This window comes from Hyperolius riggenbachi, chromosome 3 (assembly GCF_040937935.1).
Source record: "Hyperolius riggenbachi isolate aHypRig1 chromosome 3, aHypRig1.pri, whole genome shotgun sequence".
Taxonomy (NCBI): domain Eukaryota; kingdom Metazoa; phylum Chordata; class Amphibia; order Anura; family Hyperoliidae; genus Hyperolius; species Hyperolius riggenbachi.
In genome coordinates this window covers 491,256,218-491,279,700 of record NC_090648.1, presented here as the reverse complement: position 1 = coordinate 491,279,700, position 23,483 = coordinate 491,256,218, and the positions used below count along the sequence as shown (strand labels likewise).

The 23,483-nt window shown below is 47.3% G+C and overlaps 1 protein-coding gene across 4 annotated transcripts in view; it reads left to right on the top strand.

Annotated features, from left to right (window-relative positions):
- PHF21B (PHD finger protein 21B) overlaps positions 1-23,483 on the top strand; it is a 553,372-nt gene that overhangs the window by 112,015 nt on the left and 417,874 nt on the right. For all 4 annotated transcript variants that reach the window (XM_068278191.1, XM_068278194.1, XM_068278195.1 and 1 more), the window contains exons 3-7: positions 1,400-1,492; positions 10,711-11,055; positions 13,300-13,422; positions 16,154-16,205; positions 23,028-23,104. In XM_068278191.1, the coding sequence (XP_068134292.1) occupies positions 1,400-1,492; positions 10,711-11,055; positions 13,300-13,422; positions 16,154-16,205; positions 23,028-23,104 (690 nt within the window). The remainder of the gene's footprint in view (positions 1-1,399; positions 1,493-10,710; positions 11,056-13,299; positions 13,423-16,153; positions 16,206-23,027; positions 23,105-23,483) is intronic.

The window sequence follows — 23,483 nt, the reverse complement described above, 5'->3', positions numbered from 1 at the left end:
CGCAGAGAGCTCTGTCTTCTGAAGCTCATTATCTCAAGTGTCAGTCACTGTATTTTCTTTTTCTCTGCAGAGGACAGGTCAATAGTTCACTGTTCTGCTCTGTAAAATCATTTAGAATGCTGAGTAGTGTGTAAACTGCAAATATTAGAGAATGATGCAATGTTATAAAAAACACTATATAACTGAAAATAAAAATATGAGAATATTTCCTTTGCTACTAATGTTCTAGTAATTAGCCGTACTACACAACCAATTGATTATATCATTTTTTTTTTTTGCTTCAGTGTCTCTTTAACTATACTCAGAGTAGCTCACAATCTAATCCTACCATAGTCCTAGTCTGTCCTTTAATATTATTATTATTATGATGTATTTATAGTATACAGCACTGACACCTTCTGCAGCACTTTACAGAGTACATAGTCATGTCACTAACTGTCCTCAGAGGAGCTCACAATCTAATCCATACCATAGTCATAGTCCAATGTCCTACCATATTATTATTATGTATTTATATAGCAGTGACATCTTCTGCAGCACATTACATAGTACATAGTCATGTCACCGACTGTCCTCAGGAGAGCTCACAATCTAATCCTACCATAGTCATAGTCTAATGTCCTACCATAATATTATTAAACCTAACACCCACATAGTAATTGACCTTAGACTCTGGCTCCTTAGTTGTATCCGATTGTCAACGATCGGCTACAGCCATTAAACTCTCTGTAGCAGCAGATACTCGCATCAGTGGCTGCTACTCGCATCAGGCGCCCAAATGAAGCATATTATGAGAATCCTCTGCTTTGATTGGTCAGAAAGTAGACATGCCATCCTGTGTAGGGGAGGGGCAGCAACTTCTGAGTGAACTGATAAACATTCCTCTGTTCTTACCAACTGCTGACCAACCAGGAGGTGAGAGGAGGAAGTGACATCATCACCTCTTCTAGGGATGTGTAGAATGAAGGCAGCATGGCTTTGTTGTGGTTTTTGGATTAGATGTCGGGAGCAGTGCTGGGGGTACATCTCACCACTAGCCAGGTGTGTGCGGCCTATTGAAATGTATAAAGGCATAACGGGGCATTTTGACGTATGTTTGTGTGTTATATGCACTATAATATACCAATTATATTCTCTATCAATACTGCAGTACGGAGTTCTCGTTATTGAGCTGTTTATCCAGCCTGGAATGCTCCTCCCCTCCGCGGTCGTTCGGCTGAGCAGACGCGGCGTGCGGAGAGGAGTTTGGAGCGAGTGGCACTGATTAAATAACTATTTCCTGCTTACCTTGTTTGTGTGAGCAGCATGTTGCTTTTGTTTATAGTGACTGTACAGCGCACGGGTTTCCAGGCTCGCAGCGAGGAACTAATCATGTTGTTTCTGTTTCCTCTCTCCGCAGACGCTGGGCACCATTACTGCAGTGCCAATTAAAGTCCCTCAGGTCAGCTCCTTACACAGACTGGCAGGACACGGACCAGCAGTGCTACCTCAGGTAAGGGCGCCAGCGGAGGAATATCATATCGGTCAGCTGCTGCAGAAAGACCTGTAACGTGCATCAAGTGTTGGTGTTCTATTTAAAGGACAACTGAAGTGAGAGGTGTATGGAGGCTGCCATATTAATTTCCTTTTAAGCAATTCCAGTACCCTGGCTTTCCTGCTTGATCCTCTGCCTTTAATACTTTTAGCCACAGACCCTGAACAAGCATGCAACATATCAGGTGTTTCTGGCAAAATTGGCTGCATGCTTGTTTCTGGTGTGTGATTCAGACACTACTGCAGCCATATACACCCGCAGGGCTGCCAGGCAATTGGTGTTGTTTAAAAGGCAATAAATATGTCAGCCTCAATATCCTTCTCATTACAGTTGGCCTTTAACTTTTTTGGGACATAGTACAGGTACAGCATGGTGGCGGTTGGGGGAAATATAGGATACTTTGCATTGCTCATCAGGTGGTCATGCTGGAATCCGATATCAGCTATACGGAGATGAGCAATAAAACCTATACAATGAACTTACAGCAGAAATGCGCTGATTCGATGGTCCCAGATTGAACAACAAGATACACATGTATACCTTGCAGCTGGAAATAGAAGGATGGGTTGCATCGGTTTTGTGCCAGAAACATAAGAAGTGATGGTTTGTTTTTAGGAAGTGTCATGGAGCGCTAACCTCTAAGCCACCAAAATCTGTGTAACGCCCTGAAAACTGGCATTTTAAAAAAAAAAAATGGGCGCCACGGGGACTCTCTCATTTCAGCTGTCCTTTAAAGCAGTTTCTCCAGGCATTAATACAAAGACATTTATTTATTTCCATCCTGCAAACATCCAGATGACGCATGGGATATTTATCAGGCTAGCCCCCCACCTTACCAGATACTCACCCCAGGTAATACTGAACTGTAGGCAATCTGTCCTAGAAGGAGGAAATGGGTGTGGCAGGGAAGGGACTTCTGGGTGGAGTTCAGCTCACTCTGGATTGCCAAGCATTGCACACAGGATTGCATAATACATACATACATACATACATACATACATACATACATACATACATACATACATACATACATACATACATACATACTTGCAATTGGGATTTGCAATTTTGGGGTCTGTTTTTTTTTTTTTTTTTTTTAGGAATTGTACAATGGTTGCAATTTAGTTGTGGAACCAGAATCGCGTTGCGATCGCTCCAAAAATGGTACATGATGTAGAGCGTTTGCCATTTTATCCACATAGCAACGCTGCAATGTGAATAGCTTTATTGAGAAACATTGCCATAACACTTTCCAAATGCTCCAGTGCGAGCTGCCTAAGGCCTCATTTCCATCTGCAAGATTATGGGCCTGCTTTTGGCAACGTGCGGTGATGCAACGCGCAGGGACATCACAAAGTGCATAGAGACTGCACCCTCTGATTTTACCATGAATGCATTTTTATTCGCTGTGGAATCACAACGCATGGTTGCGTGCATTTTTGCGTATTGGGTAACACTTCTGCACAGTCATACAGGGATCGGGAATCAGTATGGCAGGTGTCTTTTCTGCTGCGGGATGGCCCCTTCGCTGGAGTCCAGGCTCAGAGGCAAGTGTGGCCACGCAAGTAGCGGTAAGACGTGCTGCATTAGAATGTAAATTAATGTGCGCCAGCCATTAGTATTTATTTTTTCTCATTATTCATTGAAGCACTTAGACAGGTTCTCAAGGACAAGAGCTGAAGGTTTGGTAATGACTCGCTTGCCAACACCGCAGATCCCTCCAACAAAGACCCAGCTTTAATCAAGAATTAATAGTTTAAAACAAATGCCTGCATATGGCTGAACTGCGGCAGGCGACATCAGTGATTAAGGTTACGGCGGAGAGGTTGTCAGACCTGCTTAGCGGGATAATGGGAACATTCAACACCATTATCATTTTTTATTTTTTTTTAGGGTGCACCTATTATCCCATTACACTAATTTCTAGGTTGGGTTTTTCTCTACACTATTCCAGGTTTGACATAACCGGGGAGGGGATCAGATTTTATAAATGCTATTCATGGGCTTATTCAGCAGCACAAATTAAAAGGTACCTCCGCTTTCATTAAGAGATAAATATATATACATATACAGGAATCCCCTGATTAAAGAACAAAATAGGGACGGTAGGTTCGTTCTTAACCTGAATCTGTCCGTAAGTCAAAACACTCTGCCATTTTTGTATCTACTCTATGCCTCCCTGTGCCTCTAGTGTCCCTCACTGTCACACCTTTGTCCCCCTGTGCCCTCAGTGTACTGCAGTAAAATGTAATTTTACTGGTTTATGCATTTTTTATTACATTTTTTTTTTTAGAATTGATTTTCTCAAAAATTACCAGGTCTTACAGAATAAAATTTCAAATTTTTGGACTGTTGGTATTAGCAGGTTACTCATCAGGGCTGTGGAATCGGAGTTTGAGTCAGAGTCGGAGCAATTTTAGGGTACCTGGAGTTGGAGTTGGTGGTTTCGTAAACTGAGGAGTCTGAGTCGGATGATTTTTGTACAAAAATCCACAGCCCTGGTAAGTATTAGACTAAGGAGTCGGAGTCGGAGTCCTTTTGGGTACCTGAAGTCCGAGTCGGTGGTTTCATAAACTGAGGAGGTGGAGTCTGAGGATTTTTGTACCGACTCCACAGCCCTGTTGCTCACAAAACCATGCTATTAAAGTGACCCTTCCAGTTTAGTTTTCAGATAACTAGATAGTAACGTAACCTAATGTGAGGGATATGGAGGCTGCCATATTTATTTCCTGGTAAACAATACCAGCTGCCTGGCAGTCCTGCTGATTTCTTTGGCTGCAGTAGTGTCTGAATCGCACACCTGAAACAAGTTGTTCAGGGGCTATGACAAAGTATTACAGGCAGAGGATGAGCAGCACAGCCAGGCAATGTGCATTGTTTAAAAGGAAATAAATATGGCAGCCTCCATATGCCTCTCTCTTCAGATCCCCTTTAACAAACCTGTTGGATAATGCTTCTTTACAGTTATGGCAACATTCCGCTGTATGGGGGACCGACAGAATCAATGCTAGCCTATGAGAACGGACGATGTCCCTTTTTAAAAAAAAAAAATTGCTGCGCATCACATCAGTTTTGTAAAATCATCACAGGCCGCCATCCATTCGGGTCCTCTGCCGCTGTTTATTTGCGGCCCTGCACGCTAGAAACACAGTTAAACTGATCCGAGCCCCAGCACGCTCCCGTAACAGACCAATGGGAATTGTCCCTCCCAAGGGAGGAGTCTCATTGCTTCACTGAGTTTGTGGACTATTGAGAATCTTCCCGGGTGGTCAGGGATGATTTCCATTGGTCTTTTGTAAATCATTGGGAGCCTGTTGCTTCTGATGGGGCTCTGGGATCGATATACTGGCGTTCCTAGCGTGCAAGTAACTGAATGGACGGTGTTGGCGGAGGAATGCGGTGACCGGCATACCAAGTGGGAGGTGACGGCAACAGAATGGAAAATCGCATGAAAAACTGATGCCCACCGAATCTGTATAAATGGAAAACGGATCAATTTTTATTATCCGGTACACCTCTTCCACCTCTGGCCAAGTTGTACCCCTTACTAGATAACCTAAACTCACACTGCCACTAGGTATGAATATTGTATACTGCCCCGCCTCTTGTCCACCCACCCCCCATTCCTTTAGATTGTAAGCTCGCAAGGGCAGGACTCTCTCACCCTTTTGAGTCTTGGAATTAGTTATTTGTTTCATAGCTTGCACTCCGTTATACATTTTATTCACCATGTTACATTTGTCATTGTAATTACTAATTCTGTATTTTGTACCAGTGTCCACATTTGATGCATTTTTTTTTATTTAAAGGGAACCAGAGGAAGCACCCTCATGTATTTATCATATATATCAGTGGGAACATTAGAGAAAACACCTACCCTGCTCTTTGTTTCATTCTTCACTGCTCAGCCTGCTTGTTATCAACCCTGATAAAATCCCCGACTGAGCATTCAGTCTGGCTTTGCTCAGGAATCATTATAGCTGAATCTGTCTTCTCTGATTTCTTTTCAAGCTCAAGCCTGCCCCCTTGTGGCTCTGCTCAGGAATCATAGCAAAGCCAGACTGAATGCTCAGTCGGGGATTTTATCAGGGCTGATGAGAAGCAAGCTAAGAGCTGAGCCGTGAAGAATGAAACGGAGAGCAGGGTAGGCGGTTTCTCTAATGTTCACACTGATATATATGGTAAAATACATGAGGGTGCTTCGTCTCTGGTGTACTTTAAGTATTTATATAGCGCTGACATATTACGCAGCACTGTACAGAGAATTTTGTCTTGTTACCTAACTGTCTCTCAGAGAAGCTCACAATCTAATCGCTACCATAGTCATATGTCTATGTGTAGTGTGTGTATCATAGTCTAGGGCCAATTTAGGGTGAAGCCAGTTAACTTATCTGTATGTTTTTGGAATGTGGGAGGAAACCGGAGTTCCTGGAGAAAGCCACGCAGACATGGGGAGAACTTACAAACTCCTTGCAGATGTTGACCTGGCTGGGATTCGAACCGTGATTGCAGCGCTGCAAGGCGAGGGGCACTATTCACTAAGCCACCCTGCTGATGTATATGATTGTCTGTTTCATTATCTACTCCATGTCTGTTTTTCTTTCTTTGTACAGCGCCACGGAATATGTTGGCGCTTTATAAATCAATAACCGTGTTCTCCTAATAATTATTTTCCAGCCGGGTGGCATGAAAAAGTAGTCATATGGGGGGCGAGGGGGGGATAGAATGCTGGTGCATCTCTGCTTACAGCATATGAGGAGGATGAGGAGGTGAGCCGATGACAGCCGGGTGCTCCCCAAAATTAGCGGAGTGGAGCACCAGCTAAAAGAGCCTGGGGAGAACACTGCATAATAATTGATATTCTCTGTACTATATGTCAGGGCTGTGTACATAATTACTATAGAGGCACCACTTCACCTAAGTACACCCCGCTCTAGGGTAGGTTCTGCCAATGCAAGGCCGATCACACGCCACATCCCGGTATAATGAAAGATTTCCCATCATCCCCAGGTGGATCTGAACACTCCTGACATTTGTATATATAAATGAAGTAAAGGATGTTATTATCTGTTTGCCTGGAGTGTTTCCTTGATGGCTGCCTCGCCTCTGCGTCCCCTTAATGCCAGACGGATGCCATTCCTCTTCCAGCGTATAATGAAATCCCAGCGAGATGAAACGCCGGCGTGTGACAGTTTGTTGTCACCGCAGCTCATTAATTCCGTTGTCACACTTCATTCTCCGGCTATATTGAAGAAAGGCAGCCTGGTTGTGGACAGGAAGCGTATATCCTGCGGGTGCAGCTCTCCCCGGATCCCCCACAGCCCATGGAGAACCTTTCCCTCACCGCTGCGTCATTAATCCAGCGCCGTGACCCTGGCTGGTCCGGACACAATCATTCTATCCAATCCAATGAAAATTAGTGCCGCAACATGGCTGCCCAATCAATGGTTCGAAAGTGAAATCTCAGTTGAAAGTGCTCGATCAGGTGCACAGCTGCCCCCCCCCCCCTCCAGTGTAAAATGCCCTCCCGGTGCCCGAGCACTGTAATTTCTCACCTGTCCTGCTGGCGTGACACCTGTTGTCCTCCGCTGTAACTCCTGTTACCCAGGGCTGTGAAGTCAGTACAAAAATCATCCAACTCTGACTCCTCAGTTTATAAAACATCCGACTCCAACTCTGATTCCTCAGTTTGTAAAACCTCCCACTCCAACTCTGACTCCTCCATGTACCCAAAATGACTCCGACTCCTCTACTCCTTAGTCTAATTCTTACCAGGGTTGTGGATTTGGTACAAAAATCATCTCTTTACTCCGACTCCTCCGTTTATGAAACCTCTGACTCCAGGTACCCAAAATTGCTCAGACCCCGACTCCTCGACTCCAAAGCCCTGCTGTTACCAAGTGCCTGTGTGTGTGATGTCATGCACACGCTACGCCCTACAGGCATTTGGTAGCAGGTAAGCGTTTATACAGTACCGGGGGAGTGGGTGGGACAGAATGACAGCCAGGCAGGTGGCATTGCTAGGCTGAATGGGCCTGCAGTGTATAGGTTGGCAACAGATTTCTCTCTGATCAGATTTTATCAGAGAGAGATCTGTCTAATGCTCGATCTGCTGCCCTGGCGTGAACCCCCTCTCACCTCTTTCAGTATCCGCAGCCTTTTTGATTTGCCTTTACCACACTGTTGCATGTAAAGCTGTTACTACATGCGGCAGAGTCACATGGTACAGGCGCCCCTGGTGTCAATTCAAACGCCGGACACAGGAGGAGGCAGGGGGTGCAGCAGGGTAACAGGTGAGCCTGCAATACTCAACACAAGTGTGAACCACTGAAAGGAACTGCAGTAAACATAACATGATGAAAAAAATAGCTTCTTTTTTAAATTTTTTTTTTTTTTTTACAAATTTCATTTATAGATTATTTAGTCAGTGTTTGCCCATTGTAAAATCTTTCCTCTCTCTGATTTACAGTGTGAAATGTATCACTGGGGGTGACATCTTTAGTTCTGCCAGGTGATCTGTACAGAATGTTCGTTAGTGAGAGTTGTATGCACAGAGGCAGATATTGCCTGGCTTGGCAGTTAGAAAAAGCTGTTCTTTCCCACAATGCAACGAGGTTCACAGAAAGCTTACTGTCAGGACCATGGTCATGACATCACACTGTGGGAGGGGTTTCACCACAATATGATGACCTATTTGAGTAAAGGAAAAGATTTCTCTTGGGAAAGGGGGTATCAGCTACTGATTGGGTTGAAGTTCTATCCTGGGTTAAAGTTCCTCTTTAAAGGGAAGGTTCAAGCAAAATAAAAAAATGAGTTTCACTTACCTGGGGCTTCTACCAGCCCCATGCAGCCATCCTGTGCCCACGTAGTCACTCACTGCTGCTCCAGTCCCCCGCTGGCAGCTTGCCGACCTCGGAGGTCGGCGGGACGCATTGCGTTTTTTTTTTTTTTACGCATTCCCGCTAGTCCAGGAACATTAACACATATATTTTTACGCGTTACTGGTTCAATGCGTAAATTTTTAACAGAATGTCACTACAGGGCCTCTGTACTGCATTCTGTTACATGTCACGACAGGGACTCTTTACTGCATTCTGATATGTCACTACAGGGCCTCTTTACTGCATACTGCTATATGTCTCTACAGGGCCTCTTTACTGCATTCTGCTATATGTTACTACAGGGCCTCTTTACTGCATTCTGCTATATGTCACTACAGGGCCTCTTTACTGCATTCTGCTATATGTCACTACAGGGCCTCTTTGCTGCATTCTGCTATATGTCACTACAGCGCCTCTTTGCTGCATTCTACTACATGTCGCTACAGGGCCTCTTTACTGCATTCTGCTATATGTCACTACAGGGCCTCTTTACTGCATTCTACTACATGTCGCTACAGGGCCTCTTTACTACATTCTGCTATATGTCACTACAGGACCTCTGTACTGCATTCTGTTATGTGTCACTACAGGGCCTCTTTACAGCATACTGCTATATGTCACTACAGGGCCTCTGTACTGCATTCTGCTATATGTCACTACAGGGCCTCTTTACTGCATTCTGCTATATGTCACTACAGGGCCTCTTTACTGCATTCTGCTATATGTCACTACAGCGCCTCTTTGCTGCATTCTGCTATATGTCACTACAGGGCCTCTTTACTGCATTCTGCTATATGTCACTACAGGGCCTCTTTGCTGCATTCTGCTATATGTCACTACAGCGCCTCTTTGCTGCATTCTACTACATGTCGCTACAGGGCCTCTTTACTGCATTCTGCTATATGTCACTACAGGGCCTCTTTACTGCATTCTGCTATATGTCACTACAGGGCCTCTTTACTGCATTCTGCTATATGTCACTACAGGGCCTCTTTACTGCATTCTACTATATGTCACTACAGGGCCTATTTACTGCATTCTGCTATATGTCACTACAGCGCCTCTTTGCTGCATTCTGCTATATGTCACTACAGGGCCTCTTTACAGCATTCTGCTATATGTCACTACAGCGCCTCTTTGCTGCATTCTGCTATATCTCACTACAGGGCCTCTTTACTGCATTCTGCTATATGTCACTACAGGGCCTCTTTACTGCATTCTGCTATATGTCACTACAGGGCCTCTTTACTGCATTCTGCTATATGTCACTACAGGGCCTCTTTGCTGCATTCTGCTATATGTCACTACAGCGCCTCTTTGCTGCATTCTACTACATGTCGCTACAGGGCCTCTTTACTGCATTCTGCTATATGTCACTACAGGGCCTCTTTACTGCATTCTGCTATATGTCACTACAGGGCCTCTTTACTGCATTCTGCTATATGTCACTACAGGGCCTCTTTACTGCATTCTACTATATGTCACTACAGGGCCTATTTACTGCATTCTGCTATATGTCACTACAGCGCCTCTTTGCTGCATTCTACTACATGTCGCTACAGGGCCTCTTTACTGCATTCTGCTATATGTCACTACAGGGCCTCTTTACTGCATTCTGCTATATGTCACTACAGCGCCTCTTTGCTGCATTCTGCTACATGTCACTACAGGGCCTCTTTACTGCATTCTACTACATGTCGCTACAGGGCCTCTTTACTGCATTCTACTATATGTCGCTACAGGGCCTCTTTACTCTAGGAACAATTGATAATGTCTAATGGACCTGGTTTCTTCTCCACCTACCATTGGATTGGACTATAGAGTCGGTCATGTAAAGGCTCGTACACACCTGCAACTTTTATGCCCAACTATCATCCAAACTTGGTTTGTTGGACGGTAGTTGGGCATGTGAACGCATGATAAATGACTAGACGAAGAACTGATAACAGGCGGTTTGCCTGGTCCAGCAGGCGGATCGACTCACACAACTGTTGGGATGATATCGTGCAGCTGGTCACGGATGTGCAAGTGGTTTGAACGACTTGTCCTAGTTTGGAATGCAGCCATATTGTGCAGTCTGTCGCTCCGCTTGCATGCATGCCGTTGCGTTGTCCGTGCATTTTTGTTGGACGTGTGTATGAACCTTAAGAGATGTGTCGTTAGATGGTGGAGCAGGCAGGTGCATGATGGGAGATGCCGCTGCTTCCCCGCACACTTTATATACTAATAGTTGAATCCATTGAAAATGAAGGCGTTGCTCTAATCCTTTTTCTTGTTCTGGTGTTTTGTTTGCAGGTTAGGCCAAAGACTCTGATTCCAGACAGCCTCCCCATCTCCCCCTACAGAGACCAGCCTTCCAAGCAGCCGCCCACCTTTCAGAAGGCCACCGTGGTCAGCATTAAAAACCCCAGCCCAGCCCTCCCGACCGCCAACAACACCGTCAGCCACCTCCAGGCATCTAATGGCCAATCACAGAGCTCCTCGGAGCCCACCATCACTTCCCCTCTGAGCGGCGCAGGGGTGGCCTACGCCATCATATCCACGTCACCCAGCAATGCAAGCCCGATCAACACCAGCACAGTGTCTGTGGTCAACGATGGCATCAAGGTGCAACCGCTCCTTATTAGTGCCGACAGCAAGGTGAGTGTAGGAGGAGCCACAGAGAACCTGCAGCAAATCACAGGCTCACCCTGTCCTAGCAGGGCCTGAAAAGCGTTAAGTGGACCTGAACTCTGAACTTTCTCTCTGCTCTGAAAGATAAGAAACATGATAACCTTTAAAGAAAAACATTTCTTTGTTACACCTTACAGAACTCCTGCAATAAATCTGCAGTGTCTACTTCCTGCTTTCATGGAAGCAGACATAGGGTTAACATCCTTTGTTTACAAATTAGCTGCTCTACCTAGGCAGGCAGCTGAGGGATCCAAATACACTGGTGATTAGTCACAGATGAGGGGATGTTAGGAAAGGTGAAATACTCTAAATACAAACAGGGTTCATTTCTCTGTTTTCCTTCTGCCCTGTGCAAAGAGTTCAGGTCCACTTTAAAGGGGACCCCAGGTGAGAGGGAGATGGAGGCTGACATTTGATTTTAAACAATGCAGATTGCCTGGCTGTCCTTCTGATCCTCTGCTTCTTTTAGCCATGGCTTCAGGACAAGCATGCAGATCAGGTGCTCTGACTGAAGTGACTGGATTGGGCACATGCTAGTTTCAGGGTTGTGACTCGGCAATACGGATACCAGGAGATCAACCAGACTGCCAGGCAACTGGTATTGTTTAATAGGAAATAAATATGGGAGCCCCCATATCCCTCTCGCCTTGGGTACTCTTAAAATGTTATTGGTTGTGAAAGTTTCCACCCCTGAGTGGCTCGTAGCTTGATGATCACATCTAGTAGACGTTTCATTTTAGCAAGTGAAAGTACGGGCACATTTATTCCAACTGAGCAACGTGTACTATACCATGGAGGGGCAGGAGGCTCCCCGCAGCTCCTGAGAACAAAGCAGAAATAGCATATATCACCACGGATAGGCTGACTCTTTGACACCCAAATATTGTGTGTAAAGTAGGAGGGGCGGCCCATCCGCGGGTAATATGTGCATATCCCCATATGCAGAGAGCACTGCAGAGAGTGCTGCAGTATGCCTCACTCTGGTTGTGTTCTCTAGTGTTACCAGCAGTTTTCTGCTCCAGGCTCACTGCGGTCACATGACAGTGCTCCGGGCTCACTGCGGTCACATGACAGTGCGCCGGGCTCACTGCGGTCACATGACAGTGCGCCGGGCTCACTGCGGTCACATGACAGTGCGCCGGGCTAACTGCGGTCACATGACAGTGCGCCGGGCTCACTGCGGTCACATGACAGTGCTCCGGGCTCACTGCGGTCACATGACAGTGCTCCGGGCTCACTGCGGTCACATGACAGTGCTCCGGGCTCACTGCGGTCACATGACAGTGCTCCGGGCTCACTGCGGTCACATGACAGTGCGCCGGGCTCACTGCGGTCACATGACAGTGCGCCGGGCTCACTGCGGTCACATGACAGTGCTCCGGGCTCACTGCGGTCACGTGACGGTGCTCCAGGCTCACTGCGGTCACGTGACAGTGCTCCGGGCTCACTGCGGTCACGTGACAGTGCTCCGGGCTCACTGCGGTCACATGACAGTGCTCCGGGCTCACTGCGGTCACGTGACAGTGCTCCGGGCTCACTGCGGTCACTTGACAGTGCTCCGGGCTCACTGCGGTCACATGACAGTGCTCCGGGCTCACTGCGGTCACATGACAGTGCTCCGGGCTCACTGCGGTCACATGACAGTGCTCCGGGCTCACTGCGGTCACGTGACAGTGCTCCGGGCTCACTGCGGTCACGTGACAGTGCTCCGGGCTCACTGCGGTCACGTGACAGTGCTCCGGGCTCACTGCAGTCACGTGACGGTGCTCCAGGCTCACTGCGGGCACGTGACAGTGCTCCGGGCTCACTGCGGTCACATGACAGTAAGCCTAGAGCTCTAGTGGCCAGTTCATAAGCTGCACGGGACTCTAGAGGATGCAAGCTGTAGCAAGGACAGGTAGCTACACATATTGCATTGCACTCTGCACACAGCAGCACGCTCTGCACACAGCAGCACTCTGCACACAGCAGCACGCTCTGCACACAGCAGCACGCTCCAATGCGCGCTCAGCACGGGGGCTGCGTTGCCACACTGGGGGGTCCAGCAATTGGCAGGTCATAGCTTTTGGGCTATCTTTTAGGCCAAAAGTGGGGGTCGGCATAGATACGGGGTAGCATATCCGCGGGTATGTATGGTGTATCATTTATGCAGTGCTGAGACAGTTGTGTGTCATGTTCATTGCATCTCACTGAAGCCGTGTTGATTTACAGGTGATCATCATACAACCTCAAGTTCAGAGCCAGCCAGAGATCAAGACAGAAAGCAAGAAGATTTGTGAAGAGCCGTCTCAGGGACCCCCAGCTACCAAAAAGAAAAAGGAAGAGAATGCTGAGGTATAACAAACGGAATGGGGTGCGACTCCTCACTGTCGGGAATATCGGTAACACTTTATTGTACTGAGTACTCCCTGATGTGCTTAGTGTTTACACTCACTGAGCACTTCATTAGGAACACCTGTCTCAGTGATTGCGGCCAGATGATTGCTGCCAGACAGGATGTGACTGCTGATCTCCTGGGATTCTCACTCAAAACAATCTCTGGAATGTACTCCAAAATATTGTGGTAAACATGGAAGCCCTCAATCCTTTTTAGTTTTTTTAAGGTTTCTCACGGGACATTCTTCTCATTTTATTACTTTATGCTGCAGCTGCTGCTCAGGACATCTGTGAAATGCTTTTATAAGGCAGGAAAATGTTCTCTTAAATGTAAAACATTATTAAATTGCTGCAAAAGTATTAGGTAGAAAATGCAGCTATAAATTGAGAACAGATTCACACTTTGTAGTATGTTTTAGGCTGGTCTTGTACTTGGCCATTGCAGTGCAATGCTCCTCCCCCTTCGCATTGCAACACATAAAACGTCATTCATATGATCCTGCTGACAGGGTCATATGCATTGCGCATCACACCCTTCATCATCTGTTGCTGCCCCTCGCCCATATGACGTGCTTCCTGCTGGACAGGAAGTACATCATCGGGATTCCGGAGTTTCCGGTTATATTCACGTCACTTCCATGCGTCGCCACGGAAGTCGGACAGTAACGCGCTGTTGACTTTGCAGGGGCTCAGGGGGCGATCGGAAACTTCCAGCATGACTCGGTAAGTGTGCTAGGCCCCATTGCCTTACATTGTTGTTGGGCTACTCTGCGGTAAAACAGGGTACGCAACGCACACTTACAGGGCAAGTGTACAAGGGGTCTTGACCTCCCAGGTGGTTTGATACCTTCCTGATTTTAGGGTCTAAAAGTGGTACAATTTCCTTCATGTGCTTTTAGACCCTAAAAGCGAGAGAAAAAAATCATACCATGCGAGAGCCTGGAGCAGCCCCTGCCCTTACACACCTCCTTGGGATCCAGCGCTGCAGTTCTCTCTCCGGCCTCCGGGTGGCGCTGTAACCCTATAGTGAGATTGCCCTCTGTCGTCATGACAACAGTCAGCGACAGGGTTGGACTGGGCCACAGTAGTACAGTTTTTTTCCCTCGGTGGGCCCCACCTCCAGGTCTCTGGTGGGCCCCCTCCTTGTCTGACAGAGCTCCAATCGCTGCCTGCAGCACAAAAATTCTCCTCTCAGTGCTGTAATCACTCATGCTGAGAGCAGTGGCGTAGCTATCCTACCATATTATTATTATTATTATGTAGTTATATAGCACTGACATCTTCTGCAGCACTGTACATAGTACATAGTCATGTCACTGACTGTCCCCAGAGTAGCTCACAGTCTATTCAATGTCATATGTATGGTAACTAGGACATTACTTTATATTGAAGGAGGGGACTCTATGCAAAGTTTTGCTGGGCAGCAGTGTCTCTAAATTACAAGGCTGCTAAGATCATGTACATTTGGCCCTGTCCATAATACATCATGACCACTCCCACCTTCCGGTGCATGGTCACGCCCTTTTTTCACCGCAATCATGAGATGTGTGGGCCCCAGGTTCAAATTTCTTTGGTGGGCCCCCAGTGTCCCAGTCAGACCCTGGTCAGCGATCCCACCAGGGGGATACAGAGCCTCGGAGGAAAGGAAGAGGAATGGCCGCCAGCGTCTGGATCGCACAGGAGGTGAGTGCAATCGCCCGCTGCGTGCAATGCTCTGCATGAACCTCTCGGCGGCTACCACAAGTGTAGCTTGTGGTTACCACTAAGGAGGTTAAAGTAAACCTGTGAGGATAGAAAACGATACTTACCTCCATGGAGAAGCCCCCGCCTTCCTCCATCAGGGCACTCCAGTGGTTGCCACTAAGGAGGTTAAAGTAATCCTGTGAGGATAGAAAACGATACTTACCTCCATGGAGAAGCCCCCGCCTTCCTCCATCAGGCCACTCCAGTGGTTGCCACTAAGGAGGTTAAAGTAATCCTGTGAGGATAGAAAACGATACTTACCTCCATGGAGAAGCCCCCGCCTTCCTCCATCAGGCCACTCCAGTGGTTGCCACTAAGGAGGTTAAAGTAATCCTGTGAGGATAGAAAACGATACTTACCTCCATGGAGAAGCCCCCGCCTTCCTCCATCAGGCCACTCCAGTGGTTACCACTAAGGAGGTTAAAGTAAACCTCTGAGGATAGAAAACGATACTTACCTCCATAGAGAAGCCCCCGCCTTCCTCCATCAGGCCACTCCAGTGGTTACCACTAAGGAGGTTAAAGTAAACCTGTGAGGATAGAAAACGATACTTACCTCTATAGAGAAGCCCCCGCCTTCCTCCATCAGGCCACTCCAGCCGTGAGGTTTCAAAGCGCCGGCCACTGTTTGAAAATGCCAAGCCCTAGTGGGTCCGTGCTACTGCCCATGTGCGAGCCGTCTACAAGGGCTTGTTGGTAGTTTTGCGGTGGGACAGCGATGGAGCGGGCCGGCAGAGGAGGTCCTCTATTGAGGTATGTACCCAAGTTGGGTTTTTTCCCTACAGGTTCCCTTTAAGATTAGACATTGAGTAAGACTACATTCAGAAGATCTCTCACTTAGGACATCTTTTAAATCTCTGTTCTCCATGTTTTCTTCAGGAAAGACCTAAGCTTCACATTTGTCAGGACGTTTTTTCCTCACGTGTCTCTTCTTCTTTCTTACTTAGAAAATTGCCTTCATGGTAGCGCTAGGCCTCGTCACAACAGAGCATTTGGAAGGTGAGTCCTGCTGAGCGCTATACGTTTTCACATATGGAGGTAAAATAAGATGGAGGGCCAGGTTGTGACATCACTGGGAGGGGAGGGCTTACATACCGGGGTTCAGCTACATACAGTACTGTATATATAGGCAGCATTTCTGATGCTGATACAAGGATAATTCATGTAAAAATGGGTATCCTGAATAAATGTTATGTTCTGCTATGAGCTGTTACAGGTACTCTTTAAAGCACCACTGTAACCTGCATGAAAAAAAGATACTTACCTTTGTAGAGGGAAACCTCTAGATCCTCCTAGACCTCTCTGCTGCTGCACAGTCATGTGACTTCATCTTTGCGGCTTCACTCCCCTCCATGTATTGTGCAGCTGCTAGTGGGTTCATGTCTGCGCAGTAGCATGGAGCTGCTCGTGCTTGGAGGAAAAGAACGTGCACAACGTCTCTGTGCTCCTACCCTGGCATGGGCCGCGCTTTGCACCTGCACAGTGCAGCCATGCTCATACATGGAGGGGAGCGTGCCCGTGAGCAAGCTTTGACTCAAATGCCGTACATTATTTAGAGGGTGTCATCGCAGGAAAGGAGGGGCGTAGGAAGATGAGGGAACCCTCTGAACCATCCAGGGGCTTCCCTCTACTGAGGTGAGTGTCTAACCTTTTTTGGGGGGCCAGTTACAGGTGCTCTTTAAGTTCAGGCATGTGACAACATCTTTCTGTATCCTGACACGTTTCCCTGACTTATTGCAACACATTTCAGCTGATATAAAGCCACCCTGTACTTATACTGATCTGTTTTCAATCTGGTCACATGATCACCGTTCTGTTGTGCTAAATTCAAATGATGTCATCTAAGAGGACAGACAGTAAAAACAAAGGTCAAATTCTCACCTATGCAGAGGGAAGGCTCCTATAGACCCTTCTGGTCCTCTCTCCGTTACCTCTTACCACTGCTGTCCTCCCGTGGAGGTCAGCGTCTTCGGATGGGCGCAGCCATACTGCACATGTGTAAGTGTGGGACTCGTGCTTGTCCGCTTGTCTTTGGAATCACTCGTTCCCGCAGAGGGCACCAACACAAATCTCTACCTGCTCTGTAGATGGGATCCCCCCCGATGGGCTTCTCTGGTCACCGCAGGCTGTTCAGTCCTCACTCACCACACTTGTGTTATCAGCACAGCACAGAAAGCGTCACGTGACCTAATCCCCTGACCTGATGGCAGAGGAAGCCCCTCGTTCTCCACATGTGTTCATTTCTGCACAAATCTCTCCCAGCTCTCGCTGACTCGGCTGAATCACTAAACTGCTTGTTTAGCAGATATTTCTGCAGCAAGCGGCTTTTATGTGTCCTGCTTACCCTTGTAAAAAGTCTTCATTTGGCGGGTGCATGCAGATGTCACTCAGGATAAAAGCATGCCAAGAAATTCACAGGAAGTGAGAGGAAGTCAGTGTGCGCCCCATTCCTGCAGCCGATCTAGCGGCTGACACAGAGACAATGCTACACTGGCATCCTGGCGATCACCCATAGAGGTTGTGCTCTCACTGGGGGTTCACTAAGGCTGGAGAGTACAAGGCTAGCTCCATGTAATGCTGGATTGGCAACGTGTACATTCCATGCTGCCTAGGCATGAATACATTGTTCTGTCTGTTGGTGTTCGCTGTAGCATGCATTTTGATAAGACAGGGCTTGGGTGCACTAGTGGTACTGTAGCATCACTTTCAGATCGCCAGGGATTGAAATAGCACTGCAACAGTGGAACCCTAGGGGGGTGGTTCCAACGCAGCTTTGCAGTTCCAAAAGTACTTTAGGATTGCAGTCGCCGCCACCCCCCCCCCCCCCCCCCCCTCCATAGTGCATAACAGGCTGCTCACCCCGCTCCCCTCTCCATAGTGCAGAACTTGCCGCTCACCCCCCTCCTATCCCCTCTCCTTAGTGCAGAACAGGCTGTCCACCCCCTCCCCTCTCCATAGTGCATAACAGGCTGCTCACCCCCTCCCCTCTCCATAGTGTAGAACAGGCCGCTCACCCCTCCCCTCTCCATAGTGCAGAACAGGCTGCTCACCCCCTCCCCTCTCCATAGTGCAGAACAGGCTGCTCACCCCCTCCCCTCTCCATAGTGCAGAACAGGCTGCTTACCCCTCCCCTCTCCATAGTGCAGAACAGGCTGCTCACCCCCTCCCCTCTCCATAGTGCAGAACTTGCCGCTCACCCCCTTCCTATCCCCTCTCCTTAGTGCAGAACAGGCTGTCCACCCCCTCCCCTCTCCATAGTGCATAACAGGCTGCTCACCCCCTCCCCTCTCCATAGTGTAGAACAGGCCGCTCACCCCTCCCCTCTCCATAGTGCAGAACAGGCTGCTCACCCCCTCCCCTCTCCATAGTGCAGAACAGGCTGCTCACCCCCTCCCCTCTCCATAGTGCAGAACAGGCTGCTTACCCCTCCCCTCTCCATAGTGCAGAACAGGCTGCTCACCCCCTCCCCTCTCCATAGTGCAGAACAGGCTGATCACCCCCTCCCCTCTCCATAGTGCAGAACAGGCTGCTTACCCCTCCCCTCTCCGTAGTGCAGAACAGGCCGCTCACCCCTCCCCTCTCCATAGTGCAGAACATGCTGCTCACCACCTCCCCTCTCCATAGTGCAGAACAGGCTGCTCACCCCCTTCCCTCTCTCCGTAGTGCAGAACAGGCTGCTTATGGCGCCCATCTACATAGTACATGCTACTCAGCAGTAGTATATACGCACAGAATGGGTTTGGCACACAGGAATCCCGCCTGCTCCCAGCATCAGTGCTGCTGCTCTCCCTCTAGTGTGGAGTCCTCTCAGTATCTATCAGATGAAGTCAGATGGGATCTTCACCTGTAATGGATTCTGACAGAGCTCATCTGCTGCATAGTCTTAAGTGACGACGGATCGTCTATTATTACCTGGGGAACGATTATCGGAGTCCACTCTCCATAAACATCGCACTTCACAAAACATTCACCTGGCTGGAATTATCTCTGAGCTGTGCCTATGATGACAGGTCCTCAGGAAGATCCGCTCACAGCCCGTCGCTGCTTCCGCTAATACAGGCCACTTATGCAGAGGCACACGAGGAATCCAGCTATTCTCCATCGATGCACGCCGCTCTCCCCGCTCCATTTAATCAGCATAATGTATATGCATGTGTCAGGCTCTTTTGGCAGTCGTTATGTATTTGATGCATCTGCTAATTTAAGGCTTTTTGCTGATGTTTGATTTTTTTTCATATCTGCAATCCACTGACACCAGCAGCTCTTTGTAGACACGAGAGCCGGAGAAATTAACATTCAGTGTTTCCGTGTTTGATGGTAATGCTTGATGCACGGGCGCTGCGGCCTCAAGTGTCCTAATACTGGTATGTGTATGGCCTAAGCGTATACCATGGCATATATGTCAAAACGGTGCGGGTAAATTTGGGTGCATCATGTGACAAGAAAGGCCTTAACATGAATTGCAGCTGTACCGGTGCTCAGGCAGTGATTTGGGGATCATCAAAAGACGGCCAAAATTACTTTAAAGGAAACTTGAGATGGGGCAGGGAAAAAAATATGCATGGGGGGGGGGGGGGGGGGGGGGGGTTGTAGATAGCGTTTAGAGAGTTTTAGGGTTGAGGCTCATGTCTTATATATTATTTTTAGTCACAAACTTAATCAAAAGCAATTAAATTTTTGCATATTCTGTAGCAAAATAAAAGACTTGGATGTAAAATGAAAACAAAGTGACAGAATATCAGAGAAAAACATGTATTGTTACCTTACGAACTTGGCTTTTTAAATATGTATGCCATGAGGGTATATTACTATTATTTTTTTAAAATAAGGTCTCATAATCATCGATAGTGTACAATGAGAAATCAAAAAATGAAAAACAGAAAAAAGACACCATTATTTCCAAATACAATATTGTTAACATGCATTATGCTAGGGACATAATCTAAATGTTGTAATAACCAGGATGGATAAGTAAATAAAATGTGTGGGTTTAACTTATCGTTAGCACAGTTTATGGTAAGGCCGCGTTCACATTACAAACGCGGACGGGCACGCACGCGGAGCGCAACGCGTACGAATGCACGCCATCCGCGTTTGTATGCGTTGCGTGGCTGATCCCAGCACTGAAAAGTGAATGGGACAGCCACGCGTTTTGGCAAAAAATGCGTGCAGCATGCGTTCCCGGACCGCACAGGTCCGGAATGCATGCAGTGTGAACATCAGACAGTGCAGTCTATGCACTGTCTGATGTCGTGCGTGTCGGCCACCTTCACGCGTTTCCAAAACGCGGCTGGAAACGCGTGCAGTGTGAACTGGGCCTTAAAGAGAACCCGAGGTGGGTTTGAAGAATATTATCTGCATACAGAGGCTGGATCTGCCTATACAGCCCAGCCTCTGTTGCTATCCCAAACCCCCCTAAGGTCCCCCTGCACTCTGCAATCCCTCATAAGTCACAGCCACGCTGCTGACAAACAGCTTGTCAGAGCTGGCTGTGTTTATCTCTATAGTGTCAGTCTGCTGCTCTCCCCGCCTCCTGCAGAACTCCAGTCCCCGCCTGCATCCCTTCCCTCCCTGCTGATTGGAGGGAAGGGACGGGGGCAGGGACCGGAGCTATGCAGGAGGCGGGGGAGCAGCTGAGACTGACACTACAGATGTAAACACAGCCTCACAGCATGGCTGTGATTTATGAGGGATTGCAGAGTGCAGGGGGACCTTAGTGGGGTTTGGGATAGCAACAGAGGCTGGGCTGTATAGGCAGATCCAGCCTCTGTATGCAGATAACATTCTTTAAACACACCTCAGGTTCTCTTTAAGCTATATTGGATGTAAATGGAGAAATAGTGTGTTTTTTCTATTTTTTACATTAATTTCCCTTAAAAATGCATAGAAAATATGGTAATTACTAAACAAAATGTTCACACACTAAAAGCCTAATTAGTCCTGAAAAAAAAAACAATATATAGATCATCTAGGTGTGATCAGTAGTAATAAAGTTATTGGCGAATGAATGGGAGCAGCGCTGATATGTGAATATTGCTCTCCTCCTGAAGTGGTTAACTTCAGTTCACTCCTCTACAGCTGTGATAAAAATATACATACCTGGGACTTCCACCAGCCTCCTCCAGGCTTATTGCTCCCACACCGTCCACCTCCTGGTTCTTCTGCAATTGGCCACGGAAACCCCTCCGGTCCGGGGACCAATTGTGCATGCGCAGCTCGGCCGCACGCGCTCCCACCGAACTGGCCCACAACTGGAGTAAAATCCAACTTTTGGCTCAATTCAATTTTCTGATGCAATCGACCATAGAATGGTTATACATTGATTTTTGCTATGCACTACACAGTTTTCCACACAATTCAATCATAAAAATTGTGTCAAAAGATCACATCTTATGAAAAATTGTACTGTTAATGGGCACCTTTAATGCTGCGAGGGTCGGAGGAGGGTTAATAACTCATCCGCTCTACAAAAATTCAATAATGGCAGAAACTCCACTCCCCCTCCTCGGAAAAGCAGCCGTGGTGGTTCTTTTCCAAAGTCTTCTGAAGCTCTGGCTACCCCCACCTATGATGTTGTGGCCCACCCCCACCCACCCTAGCAGCCACAGCCTAAGGGGGGAGGGAGGGGGGTTAGGGGGCGAGGCTTCAACTGTTTAAAGCAGGAGGATCAGCCATACTATTCCAGGGAAAAAAACATATATATAAGTAGATAAATACTTGATCTACTTACATAACAAATGTATTTGTGGCGCTTTATAAATACAATAAATAAATAAATATTGTACTGTCCACGTATTGATTTCAGTGAATGTTATATAGTAAATGAAGAGAATTCTGTTCCTGGTGGGAACCATGTCTTTTGCTCACAGTTTAGGCTAATCCTGATGTAGTTTCTGCCCTTTACTATTTTTCTTTTCTCCTTCAATCACAAGTGAGCAGAGGATCGTGTTTCAGCTAGGCAGGGAAATAAAGGGAAGAGGAGGAATATATTATAGATAGAAAGAACCCCCAGCATGCAACTGTTTGGCACTGACTACTAAAGGGCCAGTGCTCTTTAAGTATGTGATAACTCCAAATCATGACAGCAGAAAAAGTTTTGAATGCAGGATTAGCATCTTTATCACTTAAAGGGGAACTGAAGTAAGAGGTATACGGAGGCTGCCATATTTATTTCCTTTTAATCAATACCAGTTGCCTGGCTGTCCTGCTGGTCTGTTTCTCTGCAGTAGTATCTGAATAACACCAGAAACAAGCATGCAGCTAGTCTTGTCAGATCTGACTTTAAAGTCTGAAACACCTGATCTGCTGCATGCTTGTTCAGGGGCTATTGCTAATAATATTAGAGGCAGAGGATCAGCAGGGCTGCCAGGCAACTGGTATTGCTTAAAAGGAAATAAACATGGCAGCCTCCATATACCTCTCTCTTCAGTTCCCCTTTAATACACTCAGACCAGTTGCTGTTGAAATTATATTTTTATGGTGACAATCCCGCTTTATGAATTCTGTGCCAGCGGGGGAGTTATCGCTGAGATACAGATACAGGATGCGTTTCTGATGCTGAAACCAGACAAATTATTGTAAAAGTGGCTAACCTGAATAATTTACTGCGGTTTGCCACTACAGGGCCTCTTAGCCACCCACATTAACATCTACATGTGACAAGTAACGGCTATAGACTGCTTGTCTCCAATATGAGACCCTGTAAGCCGCACTTCATGCTGCAGCAACTTCCTCTCTAAGCAATGTATGTTTTACTTCCAGCAAATGCAACATCCGTGGCCATGGAAGACCCTAATATAAGCTATGTTTCCACCATTACAGAGATTCAAAGCAAGCGTCACGAGAGGAAAAGGAGAAGCACAGCCAACCCGGCGTACAGCGGCCTTCTAGAGCCAGAGGTAAGACATGACTGTACACACCAACCTTTCTGGTTCTTTTCTGTAACAGCATATCTTGCTGCCTGCATACAGTTTACATACAGCCCCTGTATTTGTGCTGTGCTAAATAGTCAGTGTCCCCCATGCTGCCCTCTGCATCCTGCTCTTCTCCCCTACTGCCTCACACTCACAGCTGCAGACAGACAGAGAGCAACGATCAGACCTGATCTATAGATTGCACATGTGCGAGTAAGGCAGTGGGAGATATGCAGGGAAAACTGGCAGATTAGCAGAGCACATCTACAGTAGCAGCAGAGTGTGCACAGTATAGTGGCTATTGCTAAGGACAAGTGTGTGTAATCAGTAGCAGGCAGAGCTTCCTGAGGTCCCCTCGTCATTT